The sequence below is a fragment of the Bombina bombina genome, chromosome 1 (genome assembly GCF_027579735.1).
Source record: "Bombina bombina isolate aBomBom1 chromosome 1, aBomBom1.pri, whole genome shotgun sequence".
Classification (NCBI taxonomy): domain Eukaryota; kingdom Metazoa; phylum Chordata; class Amphibia; order Anura; family Bombinatoridae; genus Bombina; species Bombina bombina.
Window position 1 is genome coordinate 739290376 of NC_069499.1, and position 14546 is coordinate 739304921.

At 37.6% G+C, this 14546-nt stretch overlaps 1 protein-coding gene across 6 annotated transcripts in view; it reads left to right on the forward strand.

The window, feature by feature from the left end:
- LOC128645924 (muscleblind-like protein 2) overlaps positions 1-14546 on the forward strand; it is a 310829-nt gene that overhangs the window by 280660 nt on the left and 15623 nt on the right. For 2 of the 6 annotated variants that reach the window (XM_053699256.1, XM_053699257.1), the window contains exon 8: positions 11384-11518. The exons of 3 other annotated variants lie outside the window; for them this stretch is intronic. In XM_053699256.1, coding sequence (XP_053555231.1) covers positions 11384-11491 — 108 coding nt within the window. In that variant the 3' untranslated portion in view covers positions 11492-11518. Of the gene's footprint in view, positions 1-11383; positions 11588-14546 lie in introns of those variants that run through there. One more of the 6 variants, XM_053699258.1, reaches the window with a different exon arrangement.

Below are 14546 nucleotides of genomic sequence, written 5' to 3' on the forward strand. Positions count from 1 at the left end.
TAAAATATATAGTTTTGCTCTATTTCTGTTTAAATGGAGTGATAGCAAAAATGCTAAAAAATCTTCATTATTTTGGGTGTTTTTCTCTGAAATCCCCAGTAGCAAAGGGGGTTAAACAAGATTCAAATTTATTTCAATTATCATATTTGCTTTGCACTCATGGTATCGTTTATTAAAGAGTAAACCTAGGTAGGCTGATAGGAGCATACACGTATTTTGTAGTCTATGGCAAAGAACTAAGCAAAATTGACAATAGAAGTAAGTTATTTAAAACGCAATGCTCTATCCAGTGCATTTAAAGGGACAGTCAACATCCGACACAACTTAATCCCATCCCTTAGATCAGCAAAAGAAGATGCGCCTGCACTGCCTCCTATGTTCCATACCTCTAATGTATTAGTAACCGTTCAAAATACATACGTTATTCTCCTTTAGATATAGCCGCCAAACTCCCCCCATCGTTACGTAGTAACTTTTGCTTTCAACCTATCCGCCAATCAGAATAGAATCCTCGGTTGGATTCTTAACACTCGTTCACGTCGATTCGCAGCTTCACTTCCTATTTCTGCTTGCGAGCAGACAGCAATTAAAATGCACATTAGCACAAAAAAAACAGCGTTGCCGTTCCCTACATGAACGAGCATAAAATTCCATAGAGAAGGGGACGAAGGAGGAGGGGGAGGAGTTTGGCGGCCATATCGACAGGAGAATGTATTTTTAACGGTTACTAATACAACATTAGAGGTATGGAACATCGGAGGCAGTGCAGGCGCATCTTCTTTTGCTGATCTAAGGGATGGGATTAAGTTGTGTCGGGTGTTGACTGTCCCTTTAAAGGGACATGAAACCCAAAAAATTTATTTCATGATTCAGATAGAGAAAGCAATTTTAAAAAACTTTCCAATTTACTTATATTATTTAATTTGCTTCCTTTTCTTGTTATCCTTTGCTGAAAGGTTTATCTAGGTAAGCTCAGGAGCAGCAAAAAGCCTAGGTTCTAGCTGCTGATTGGTGGCTGCATATAGATACAGATTGGCATTGGCTCACCCATGTGTTCAGTTAGAAACCATTAGTGCATTTTTGCTCCTTCAACAAATGATACAAAGAGAATGAAACAAATGAGATAATAGAAGTAAATTAGAAAGTTGTTTAAAATTGTATTCTCTATCTAAATCATGAAATACAGTTTTTGGGTTTCATGACCCTTTAAAGGGACACTGTACCCAAATTTTTTCTTTTGTGATTCAGATACAGCATGCAATTTTAAGCAACTTTCTAATTTACTCCTATTATCAATTTTTCTTTGTTCTCTTGCTATCTTTATATGAAAAAGAAGGCATGTAACTTTTTTCTAGGTTTAGGACTCTGGACAGCAGTTTTTGATTGGTGGATGCATTTATCCACCAATCAGCAAGGACAACCTAGGTTGTTCACCAAAAATGGGCCACCATCTAAACTTACATTCTTGCATTTCAAATAAAGATACCAAGAGAATAAAGAACATTTGAAAATAGGAGTAAATTAGAAAGTTGCTTAAAATTGCATGCTCTATCTGAATCACAAAAGAAAATAATTGGGTACAGTGTCCCTTTAAGTTTACTTTTGATTGTAAAGGACCCTTTAATGGACATGGAAGTCAAATTTAACTTTCATGAATCAGTTACAGAGTTCACTTTTGAAAATACTTTAAGGAATAGTGTAGTCAAAATTAAACTTTCATGATTCGGATAGACATGCAATTTTAAGAAACTTTCTACTTTACTCCTATTATCAATTTGAATGTAAGTTTAGGAGCCGCCCGATTTTTGGTTCAGCACCTGGGTGGAGCTTGCTAATTGGTGGCTACATTTAGACACCAATCATAAAGTGCTACCCAGATGCTAAATCAAAAATGGGCCAGCTCCTAAGCTTACATTCTTGCTTTTTCAAATAAAGATACCAAGAGAACAAAGAAAAATCTATAATAGGAGTAAATTAGAAAGTTGCTTAAAATTGCTGCTCTATCTGAATCATGGAAGTTTAATTTTGACTTGACTATCCCTTTAATTTACTGCTGCCATATAGTGCTCAAAACACACACACATTCCTGAGCCTAGATATGCTAGGTTTGTAAATGTATATGTGCTCTCATAAAAAGTAGGTTTAACAAAGTATGTCAAGAGAAAGAGGTAATTAATAATAGAACAAAATGTATTTTGGGTTAATTTATGTATTCTGAATCATGAAACTTTAATTTTTACTTCCATTACACTGGAAGGGACATGAAACCCCAATTATTTATTTCATGATTTAGATGGAGCATACCTAGGTAGGCTCAGAAGCAGAAATGCACTTCTGGGTGCTAGGTATTGAATGAGTCAATGACAAGAGACATATATGCAGCTACCAATCAGCAGCTAGCTCCCAGTGGTGTATTGCTGCTCCTGACCCTACCTAGGTATGTTTTTCAACAATGGATAACAAGAGAATGAAGCAAATTAGATAATAGAATTAAACTGGATAGTTGTTTAAAATTAAAGTTTAGTTTTGACTTTACTCTCCCTTTAAAGGTAAATGTGTTAAAGTGACATTAAACACAAAAATACATGTCAAGTTTTAATATCTATAAAACAATGGGAGCTGCCATGTTGTTACCTTCTCTGCTGTGGCCAATTAGGGACAGTTATAAATAGGTCTCTAGAGTGTGCAGCCAATGGCTGTGTGGAATATAACAGTGTTCTGCACTTCCTATTTCTAACAGGAGCTAAGAAGCTCACAATTTCAGAATGGAATTACAGGAAAAGGGGACCAAAAAAAAAAATTATGAAAGTACAACCCCAATTGCGAAAAAGTTGGGACAGTATGGAAAATGCAAAAAAAATAAGAAAAATAGTAATTTTAAAATGCAATTCACCCTGTAATATATTGAAAACACATTATTAACAAATTATTTGAATTTAATTTATTTTTGAAAATATACACTCATTTCAAATCTGATGACTGCAACACGTTCCAAAAAAGTTGGGACAGGGGCAATTTAGGACTAATAGCGATGTGACAAGTTGTAATAAGAAGGTGATGTGAAACAGGTGAGGCAATTGTATAATCATAGTATATAAGGAGCCTCCAAAAAGGCCCAGTCCTTCAAGAGCAAGGATGAGTTGAGGCTCCACAATCTGCCAACAGATGCGTCAGCGAATAATCAAACACTTTCAGAACAACATTCCCCAAAGACAAATCAGAAGGATTTTTGGCATTTTACCTTCTACAGTGCACAATATAATTAAAAGATTCAAGGAATCCGGTCAAATCTCAGTGCATAAAAGGGCCAGGCAGAAAACCACTTCTGAATGTGTGTGATCTCTCAGACGTCACTGTCTCAAAAACGGTCATGAGTCTGTAATTAATATCCGGACATGGGCTCGGGAATACTTTGGTAAACCTTTGCAAAGCAGAAGCCATATATCAACACTGTCCAGAAGCGCCACAGACTTTTCTGGGCTGCGTTTCATCTGAGATGGACAGTAGCACAATGGAATCGTATTTTGTGGTCTGACGAGTCAATATGTCAAATAGATTTTGGAAAAAACAGCCGTTGTCAGGCCAAAGAGGAAAAGGACCATCCGAGCTGTTATCAGCATCAGGTCTAAAATCCAGCGTCTGTCATGGTATGGGGGTCAGTGTTATGTTTGATAAAGAGGGCGCTTAAAAAGCTTATAGGACCCTAAAAGATGTGGTACTATTACTATATTATTGTGACTAAATAGTACCTCCTAAATGGGGGTCAGTGCCCATGGCATGGGTAACTTGCACATCTGTGAGGGTACCATTAATGCAGAAAGATTTGTATACATTTTGGAGCAACATATGCTGCCATCCAAACGTTGTCTTTTCCAGGGACGTCCCTGCATTTTCCAGCAGGACAACGCCAAACCACATTCTGCCCGGATTACAAGTGCATAGTTGCGTAAGCAGAGAGTGCGAGTGCGTCCTGCCTGCAGTCCTGACCTGTATCCAATTGAGAATGTGTGGCGCATTATAAAGTGCCAAATAAGGCAACGAAGGCCCCGTACAGTTGCACAGCTGAAGACATGCATAATGGATGAATGGGGGGAAATTTTGGTTGCTAAACTTAACCAACTGGCGTCTTCAATGCCCAAACGCTTTTCTTCTTAATAAAGAAAAGGTGATGTTACACAGTGGTAAACAGTCGACTGTCCCAACTTTTTTGGAGTGTGTTGCAGCCATTAGATTTGAAATGAGTTTATATTTTCAAAAATACATTAAATTCACAAAGTAAAACATCAAATAATTTGTTAATAATGTGTTTTAATATAGTACAGGGTGAATTGGATTTTGAAATTACTTTTTGTTTGTTTTTTTGCATTTTCCATACTGCCCCAACTTTTTCGGAATTGTATATTGTAGATTATATATATATATATATATGATTTATCATTTTATATTACCATCTCAAAGTGTTTAGTTTCCTTTTAATGTTCCTTAAAGGGACAGTCTAGACCCAATACATAATTTTGATTACTTTTAGTTACATACCACAGAAGCATCCTGCAACTGGTCCCACGTCTATAAGCTTAAAACAAGTACAGGAAACATTTAAATATTAATTGAGCGTTTGTTAGGAGCCAAAAATGGCCACCAAGCTCCACGTGTTTATTTCGATATGTTGTTTCTCCAATCACGGACGACTCTTGAATACGTTTTCCTACTCACACTGATTTGTGCATTTCCAATTTGAAATAGCTAACTGAAAAATATCAAATGTGCACTGCTAAACTCTCATACAAGAAAACAGCAAACAGGACAAGAAGACATATGAAATGATTTTATTACTTCAGTGGATACAAAACAACTTTAGTTAAAGACCCACAAAATAATAATTATATTTAAAACTTGATTAATAAAATAGTTAGGGCTATGATTGGTGAGAAAGAAGTCATTGTTTTTATGCATATCACAGAAGTAAAAAAAAATAAAAATAAATAAACTTTGAATAAATACCAAAAGAGAATGTATTAACTATAAAGGTTGCTCGTGTTAGTTATACCTCAGTTGGCAAACTGGAAGTAACCTTAAAACCAGACATGTGCATTTGGTAACTTCGTTAGCTGTCGGGTGCAGAAGGCGGCTGCTTGTGGCCTTTGTCTCTTTTCAGAGCCTGATTTTTTTCGTGTGAAAGTTTAACACACTTAAAGGGACACTAGACCCAAATGTTTTCTTTCATAATTCAGATAGAACATGCAATTCTAAGCAACTTTTTAATTTACTCCTATTAGCAATTCATCGTTCTCTTGCTATCTTTATTTGAAAAGCAAGAATGTAAGCTTAGGAGCCAGACCATTTTTGGTTCAGAACCTGGGTTATTCTTGCTTATTGGTTTGCTAAATGTAGCCACCAATCAACAAGCGCTATCCAGGGTGCTGAACCAAAAATGGTCCAACTCCTTAGTCTAGATTCCGGCTTTTTCAAATAAAGATAACAAGAGAATGAAGAAAATTTGATACTAGAAAGTTGCTTAAAATTGCATGCTCTGTGTGGGTTTATTGTCCTTTTTAAGGTGTGGATTTGCACAGATCTTAGTGTGTTGCACTTTCACAAGAGGAAATCTAAAAGTGGCCACCTTCTTCCGCATTCAGCAGCTAAAGAAACTGATGAATACAATTGCAGTTGGCCTTCGAGCGATCACATATGTACATGTAGCCAAATGTCATATAAGTCACTAACCATAAATTCTATAGCAAAAACTTGACAAAGATGGAAATTTCCCATAATCCTCAAAGGCAAGCAATAATAAAGAGATATAAACCCTCAAGTTTTTCTTTTATGATTCAGATAGGGCAAAAGTCTAGTCAAAAATAAACTGTCATGATTCAGATAGGGCATGCAATTTTAAACATCTTTCTATTGTACTTTTATAATCAAATTTGCTTTGTTCACTTAGTATTCTTTGTTGAAAGATACATCTAGGTAGGCTCATATGCTAATTTCTAAGCCCTTGAGGGCCGATTCTTATCTCAGTGCATTTTGACAGTTTTTCACAGCTAGACAGCACTAGTTCATGTGTGCCATATAGATAACATTGTGCTCACTCCCATGGAGTTATTTATGAGTCAGTCCTGATTGGCTAAATCTAAGTCTGTCAAAAGAACTGAAATAAAGGGGCAGTCTGCAGAGGCTTAGATACAAGGTAATCACAGAGGTAAAAAGTATATTAATATAACCGTGTTGTTATGTAAAACTGAAGAATGGGTAATAAAGGGATTATCTATCTTTTTAAACAATAACAATTCTGGAGTAGACTGTTCCTTTAACTAACTTTCCAATTTACTTGAGTGCCTATTATCAATTTTGCTACATTCTTTTGGTATGCTTTATTGAAGGAGCTGCAATGCACTACTGGTTGAACACATTGGTAAGCCAATGAAAAGAGGCATATATGTGCAGCCACAAATTAGCAGCTAGCTGCTAATAGTTTATTGCTGCTCCTGAACCTACTTAAGTATGCTGTTCAATAAAGAATATCAAGAGAATTAAGCAAATTAGATAATAGAAGTAAACTGGAATGCTGCTTGAAATTGTATGTTCTATCTGAATCATGGAAGTTTAATTTAGGGTTTCATGTCCCTTTAAGCACATCATCCATGGGGGTGAGGGTTTTCAGAGCTTATTGCAGCCCCCCTGCACTTAAGACTGATATTGAGGTGGCCGAGGAAATGAGCATCACCAGGGGAATCAGGGAATGCTGGTGATGTCACCATGAATGGGTGTTGTGACATCACCAAGTCCTGGAAACCTAGAATTACAGGTAGAAGAAGAGAGCTGGATGGGAGGTGTAAGTACAATAAACACTGATCTCAGCTCCTTTAAAGGGACAGTATACTCCAAAATTTGTATTATTTAAAAAGATAGATAATCCCTTTATTACCAATTCCCCAGCTTTGCATAACCAACACTGTTATGTTAATATCATTTTTACCTCTGTTTTACCTTGTATCTAAGCCTCTGAAGACTACCCCCTTATATCAGTGCTTTTGACAGACTTGCATTTTAGCCTTCAGATGATTATTTCACCTGCGCTCTAGTTAAGATATAATGAAACTCTGGCCTGTTAAGGGTCCTGAGTACTGCAGTTGTGAAACACTGCTCTGGTATCACTAGTGCACAAACATGTATTTCTTTTACAAGATATGACGAGTCCATGGATTTCATCCTTACTTATGGGTTTACGCCTCCTGGTCAGCAGGAGGAGGCAAAGAGCACCACAGCAGAGCTGTATATATAGCTCCTCCCTTCCCTCCCACTCCAGTCATTCTCTTTGCCTGTGTTAGTGATAGGAAGAGGAAAAGTGAGGTGTTAGTTTAGATTCTTCAATCAAGAGTTTATAATTTTTTCTGTAGTGCCTATGTGTGCTACTTTGTTAGGATGTAGCCTAGACCAGATCAGTCTCTTCAGTTAACAAAAGAGAAGCATCTGGTGGCTTCAAAGCAATGGGAACTGGAGGGATCTATTCTCTCTGTGCCTCTCATGATGTGTGCTGCCCTTCAGATAATGGTCTTAGCATGTGGTAACTAAGACCCTGTATGTCTCCACAGCTCTACAGGAGGGAACTGCAGGACCTCTTGGTTGTGGAACTAATTAACCTGTCGCCCAGCTTCCGGGTACGTGTAGCCGTTTTGACTCTGGGAAAGATTCTTTAACTCAGAGGGTGGGCTGTATTTGGTATTCCTACTTATCAAACTGAACTCTGGAGTAACTGGGAGTTTGCAGTATTTTTGGTACAAGGGCCCATAGTGGGGCTAAGAAACTGGTACAGGCTCCTGTTAATGCGCTCATTGGTGGCTGTTTATTATGACGCTGGGGGTTACTTGGTATTACTAGACTGTGTTTTGCATCAGATTAATACATTTCTTTATTGCTAGGGTCGATGCGCACTATCGGTCAAGCGATTGTTGTTGTAAGGGGATTTTTAGATGCGCGGCCATTCTTTATGTGCGGGGGGCTTTTCCTCTGATTGCCGCCCACGAGAGGCGGGGCTTCGTTCGCGTGCTTCAGACCGGATGTGTCTGGAAGCCGCGCACTTGTCTTTCACGGAGTTCGACTGAGGACGTTAGCTCTAGGCGCTTGTTTGGACCGCATGGTTGTAACTTGAAGCAGGCAGTCAGCAGCGTCAGGGAGTTTGTTCCATCTCTGTGTCAGTAGCGCGGGGGCAGGTAGGTGCCGCAGTAGCGCAGTTACAGGGTGCACTGGTGGCTAAAGTTTTTCATCAAATTTGTCACAGGGTAATACGTTTTTTTACTGTGCAATATTCATAGGATTCACTACATTGTCTTATTCAATAAGGGTTATATATATTGAAATTAAAGGTGACCAAGCTGCACTTTGTTTAGAAAAGTATACTTATAGTACCATAATCGTCCTGAAATAAGATTATGGATATTGAAAATGTCACATGTTCATTATGTTTAAATGCAAATGTGGAGCCTGTTACTTTTTGTTCTTCTTGTACAGAAAGGACTTTACAGTTCAGAGATCACATTTTCTTTAATAAAAGTTTGTCTATAGTGGATGCTGCTCAGGATTCTGCTGAAGAGGTGGCTCAGTGCATGGAGGTAATTGGATTGATGGTAGCGGCTATGGACATCATTCCGTTTTCTCGTTTTCATCTCAGACCTCTACAACTGAGCATGCTCAGGCAGTGGAATGAAGATTATGCAAATTTGTCTCCTCAGATAGATCTATATCAGGAGACAAGAGACTCTCTTCTTTGGTGGTTGTCGCCGGATCATCTGTCCCAAGGGACATGCTTCCGCAGACCCTCATGGGTGATAGTGACAACGGACTCCAGTCTACTAGGTTGGGGTGCAGTCTGGAATTCCCTGAAGGCTCAGTGTGTGTGGACTCGGTCGGAGTCTCTACTTCCAATAAATATTCTGGAATTGAGAGCAATATTCAATGCACTTCAGGCTTGGCCTCAGTTGGCTTCGGCCAAATTCATCCGGTTTCAGTCGGACAACATCACGACTGTGGCTTACATCAATCATCAGGGAGGAACAAGGAGTTCCTTAGCAATGACAGAAGTATCCAAAATAATTTGGTGGGCGGAGGGTCACTCTTGTTATCTGTCAGCAATCTACATCCCAGGAGTGGACAACTGGGAAGCGGATTTTTTGAGCAGACAGACGTTTCATCCGGGGGAATGGGAACTCCATCCGGAGGTCTTTGCCACCCTGATTCTCAGATGGAGCAGACCGGAGCTGGATCTTATTGCATCTTTACTTATGAAGTGATATGGATCCATATACTTTTATGCTTTTGTAAATCTGTTTGCGATTATAGACACTAAGATATTGCCTTAATAAATTGTTAATTTAAAAGCTATATTAAACTTGTAAATACCCTTTACACACTTGGGCTCCTTGTGCTGGTATACTTAACGACATATTTTTATTTATTTATACCCTCTTTAGACTTAGCCTTTTAATAGGCGCTCCTAAACACTTAACTATTCTGTTTAACTCCCGAGATACGGATCCAGGTCCAGGGATCCTCAGGCCGAACTGATAGATGCCTTGGCAGTACCTTGGTCGTTCAACCTAGCTTATGTGTTTCCACTGTTTGCTCTCCTTCCCCGGGTGATTGCTCAGATCAAACAGGAGAGGGCTTCAGTGATTCTCATCGCTCCTGCGTGGCCTCGCAGGACTTGGTATGCCGATCTGGTGGACATGTCCTCTCTGCCACCGTGGAAGCTTCCATTGAGGCAGGACCTTCTCATTCAGGGACCCTTCCATCATCCGAATCTAGTTTCTCTGCAGCTGACTGCTTGGAGATTGAACGCTTGATTTTATCTAAGCGAGGGTTCTCTGATTTGGTCATTGATACCTTGATTCAGGTACATAAGCCTGTTACTATAAAAGTTTACCATAGGATATGGCGTAAATATCTTTATTGGTGCGAATCCAAGGGCTACTCATGGAGTAGGGTTAGGATTCCCAGGATTTTATCTTTTCTCCAAGAAGGATTGGAGAAAGGGTTGTCAGCAAGTTACTTAAAGGGACAGATTTCTGCTTTGTCTATTTTGCTACACAAACGTCTGTCAGATGTTCCAGATGTTCAATCTTTTTGTCAGGCTCTGACTAGAATCCGGCCTGTGTTTACACCAATTGCTTCTCCTTGGAGTTTGAATTTAGTTCTTAATGTTCTTCAAGGGGTTCCGTTTGAACCTATGCATTCCATAGATATTAAGTTGTTATCTTGGAAAGTTTTATTTTTGGTTGCTATTTCTTCTGCTCACAGAGTTTCTGAGCTTTCAGCTTTACAATGTGATTCTCCTTATCTTATTTTCCATTCTGATAAAGTGGTCTTAAGTACCAAACCTGGTTTCCTTCCTAAGGTTGTTTCTAATAAGAATATTAATCAGGAAATTGTTGTTCCTTCCTTGTGCCCTAATCCTTCTTCTAAGAAGGAGCGTCTGTTACATAACTTGGATGTGGTTCGTGCCCTGAAGTTTTACTTGCAGGCGACTAAAGATTTTCGTCAATCATCTTCATTATTTGTTGTTTTTTCTGGAAAACGTAGGGGTCAGAAAGCTACGGCTACCTCTCTCTTTCTTTTTGGCTGAAGAGTATCATCCGTTTGGCATATGAGACTGCTGGACAGCAGCCTCCTGAAAGAATTACGGCGCATTCTACTATGGCTGTGGCTTCCTCATGGGCATTTAAAAATCATGCTTCTGTTGAACAGATTTGCAAGGCTGCAACTTGGTCGTCTCTTCACACTTTTTCCAAATTTTCCAAATTTAATACTTTTGCCTCGTCCGAGGCTGTTTTTGGGAGAAAGGTTCTTCAAGCGGTGGTGCCTTACGTTTAGGTTCCTGTCTTGTCCCTCCCTTTCATCCGTGTCCTATAGCTTTGGTATTGTATCCCATAAGTAAGGATGAAATCCGTGGACTCATTATATCTTGTAAAAGAAAAGGAAATGTATGCTTACCTGATAAATTTATTTCTTTTACGATATGACGAGTCTACGGCCCACCCTGTCATTTTCTAAGACAGGTCTTTATTTTTGTTAAACTTCAGTCACCTCTGCACCTTGGCTTTTCCTTTCTCTTCCTAACTTCGGTCGAATGACTGTAGTGAGAGGGAAGGGAGGACCTATATATACAGCTCTGCTGTGGTGCTCTTTGCCTCCTACTGTTGACCAGGAGGCGTAATCCCATAAGTAAGGATGAAATCCATTGGAATCGTCATATCATAAAAGAAATAAATTTATCAGGTAAGCATAAATTTCCTTTTTCTTCTACTTCCAAATTAAATTGAAATAGCTTTAATGTGTAACTTTTTCATAAAATAAAAATATTTTAGCATGTCTTTTCTTCCATATACAGACCGACAAAAGTTATTGCAATAACCCTTTGCTAAATAAAGACACGCACTTCAGCTTCGCTGTCCTGGAAGGCCGTCTTAAATACACATTCACAAAGAAACCTATTTAATATGAAATCTTTTCCACTGTAGATATTCCATTTATCATTAGCTGAACTGAATAACTTCATGTGTATGCCAGAGATGTAGACATTGCCAATAGAACAGTAAGTTTGTTTTAGTATTTATATTAAGATTGTCCTAAATACAGAACATTTATACAATGAAATAAGTTTAAATGATGTTTTTCATATTATTAAAGGGCCATGATACCCAAATGTTAAAACACTTGAAAGTGATGCAGCATAGCTATAAAAAGCTGACTAGAAAATATCACCTGAACATTTCTATGTAAAAAAGAAAGATATTTTACCTCAAAATGCCCTAAGTATTCACACCCCATCGTAAAGGACTTTAAGCCGCAAATCAGTATGTTGGTCCCAGGACAGGCAAGGGAGCGAGCCTCATGCACACTCATGTTATTTCCCTATTCAGTTTAAGGAAGTTTACTATGAAATCTTATGAGAGTTAAGTGAAATCTCATGAGATCACAGTAAAAGAGTTCATGACCTCAGCACTGTTGATGCTGATTGGCTGCAGTTAATTTCTTCATGTTTTTACTTTTTTTTACCTGCAGCTGGGCAGTAACTGAAGTATAAGTTTTTACACAGCACTTACTTTGGTGAGCTGAGGAATTTGTGAGGTAAAATATCTTCCTTTTTTACATAGAGATTCTCAGGTGATATTTTCCTATCAGCTTTTTACAGTTATACTGCATCAGTTTCCAGTGAATTATCATATGAGTATTAAGTCCCTTTAATACAAATATTATAACAATTACAATAGTAAATTAACAGTTGTTTGTTAAAGTGCATATTACAGATATTGCAAAGCATATGTGATTGGCTTAAAAGTTGCAACAAATATGTATGTATTTTTATCACAGCATTAAACATTTTCATACACTTTGGTTTGTGTTGCTTACTGTGTAAATGCCAGTTTTCTCTAGATGAGTGTTTTGCCTTGTACATAATCTATTTTATTGATAATGTGATATATTTATTGTATGCAGATCTTCCAGGAAATGATTGGACGTTGATAACTTTTTGTACTTATGCAGTCCAATATTGATGTTCTTAAATTATTGTGCATCTTCAGTGGACATTTTATTTTCAAATATTTTCTTTTGATAAACATTGATGTTAACACCATAGCAATTAATTTTTTGGCATAGTCCAACTAGGCCTATGTATAGGGCTGTAAGATTTAGTGGGGGGGGGGCAATTTTGAAATGGTAGTTCTACAGGAAATGTTTTATATATTAACTTCATTACAAATCAGTGATCCAGATTTGTTTTGTTCTTCTGGTATCTTTTATTGAAGAGTAAAACTATGTAGGCTCCTAAGAGGTCAGGAGTGTGCACGTGTCTTTAGTACTCCATGGCAGAAGTGTTTAGCAACATTGTATAACAAACTACAAATAGTGTTGCAAAACACTACTGCCCTAGAATACGAAAGACACGTGCACACTCCTGAGCTCTTATGAGCCTACCTAGTTTTACTCTTCAACAAAAGATACCAAGAGAAAAACAAATCTGGATACCAAGAGAAAAAAACAAATTTGATAACAGAAGTAAATTGGAAAGTTGTTTAAAATTGCATGCGCTATCTTAATCATGAAAGTTTAATTTTGACTTTACTGTCAACACCTAAACATTGGGTAAATAACACTGGCAGCCCCCCCACCACCAAACATATGACTTGCTAAAGCTCTCTATGTCACTCATGGGTAGAGCAATAGGGTTCACCTTGATAAAGTAGAGGTTAAATAATGCTGGTTTAATACCTGCAAATGTCTAAATTATGTTTTTTTAAACTTCCCAGACTACTTGACTATTGTTTAGTCGTTGTGTTAGAAAGCAATTTGCCAGTACCCATTTAATTAATACTGAATAATCTATTGTAAAAAAAATCCATCGTTTAAAGGGACATAAACCTAAAATGTTTCTTTTATGAATCAGATAGGGGTACAATAAAAAAAAAATATTTATTTCTAGTATCCTTTGCTGAAAAGCAGGTAGGCAGGCTTGGCCGTGTGCACACCCCTAGAGCACTAAATGGTAGCGGTATCGCAACAATACTTTTAAAGGGACATTAAACACTTTGAGATGGTAATATAAAATGATAAATTGTATATAATAAAACAACTCTGCAATATACTTTCATTATTTATTTTGTCCTCTTTGTCTGTAATTCCATTCTGAAATTGTGAGCTTTTCAGTTCCTGTTATAAATGGAAGTGCAGAACTCTGTTAAATCCAGCACAACCATTGGCTGCACACTCTAATGACCTATTTATAACTGACACTAATTGGCCACAGCAGAGAAGGTAACACAAGTTACAACATGGCAGCTCCCAGTGTTTTATAGACACTAAAACTTTACACTTATTTTGTCACTTTTTAAACAACTAATGAAACTTTAAAAAATACATCTACATGTTAGTCATGGACTAATCTTTTCTTTGAATGCATCATTCTATCTAGCATGTATTTAGTGTTTAATGTCCCTTTAAGAATGTTTTAGATTGTGCAAGCACTGCTACCATCTAGTGCTCAATAGTGTATAGCATCCGCTACCATATAATGTTCCAGACATGCATGCTGCAGAGCCTACCTACCTAGAAATGGTCTTCAGCAAACGATTCCAAGAGAACAAAGTAAATTTGATACAAAAAGTAAATTAGAAAGTTTTTTGTTTTTTCATTGTACCTTCTATCTGAATCATGTGTTTCATGTCCATTTAACTAGATAAAGACTGATGGGCTTATTGTATAAATTTGCCTTGGTCAAATAACAAAACGTGTGCATCAGTTTATTTATTTTATTTTTCTACAAAATGATATCTACATTGTAACTCATACCTCGGGTATATTGTATTTCGTCCAATCAGAACCATGCAAGTAGTTTAGTTTCCTATTGGTCAGGAATTGATTCCTAAAGACATTGTAAGAGTAGTAAATGGATTGAGAGTTGAATGACCTTTGGAAGTGCTCTCTCCAGTGCACGTCTAAATTTAAATTGGCTGTATTTAAATTGTAATTAAAGCTATATGAAGTTAATTTCT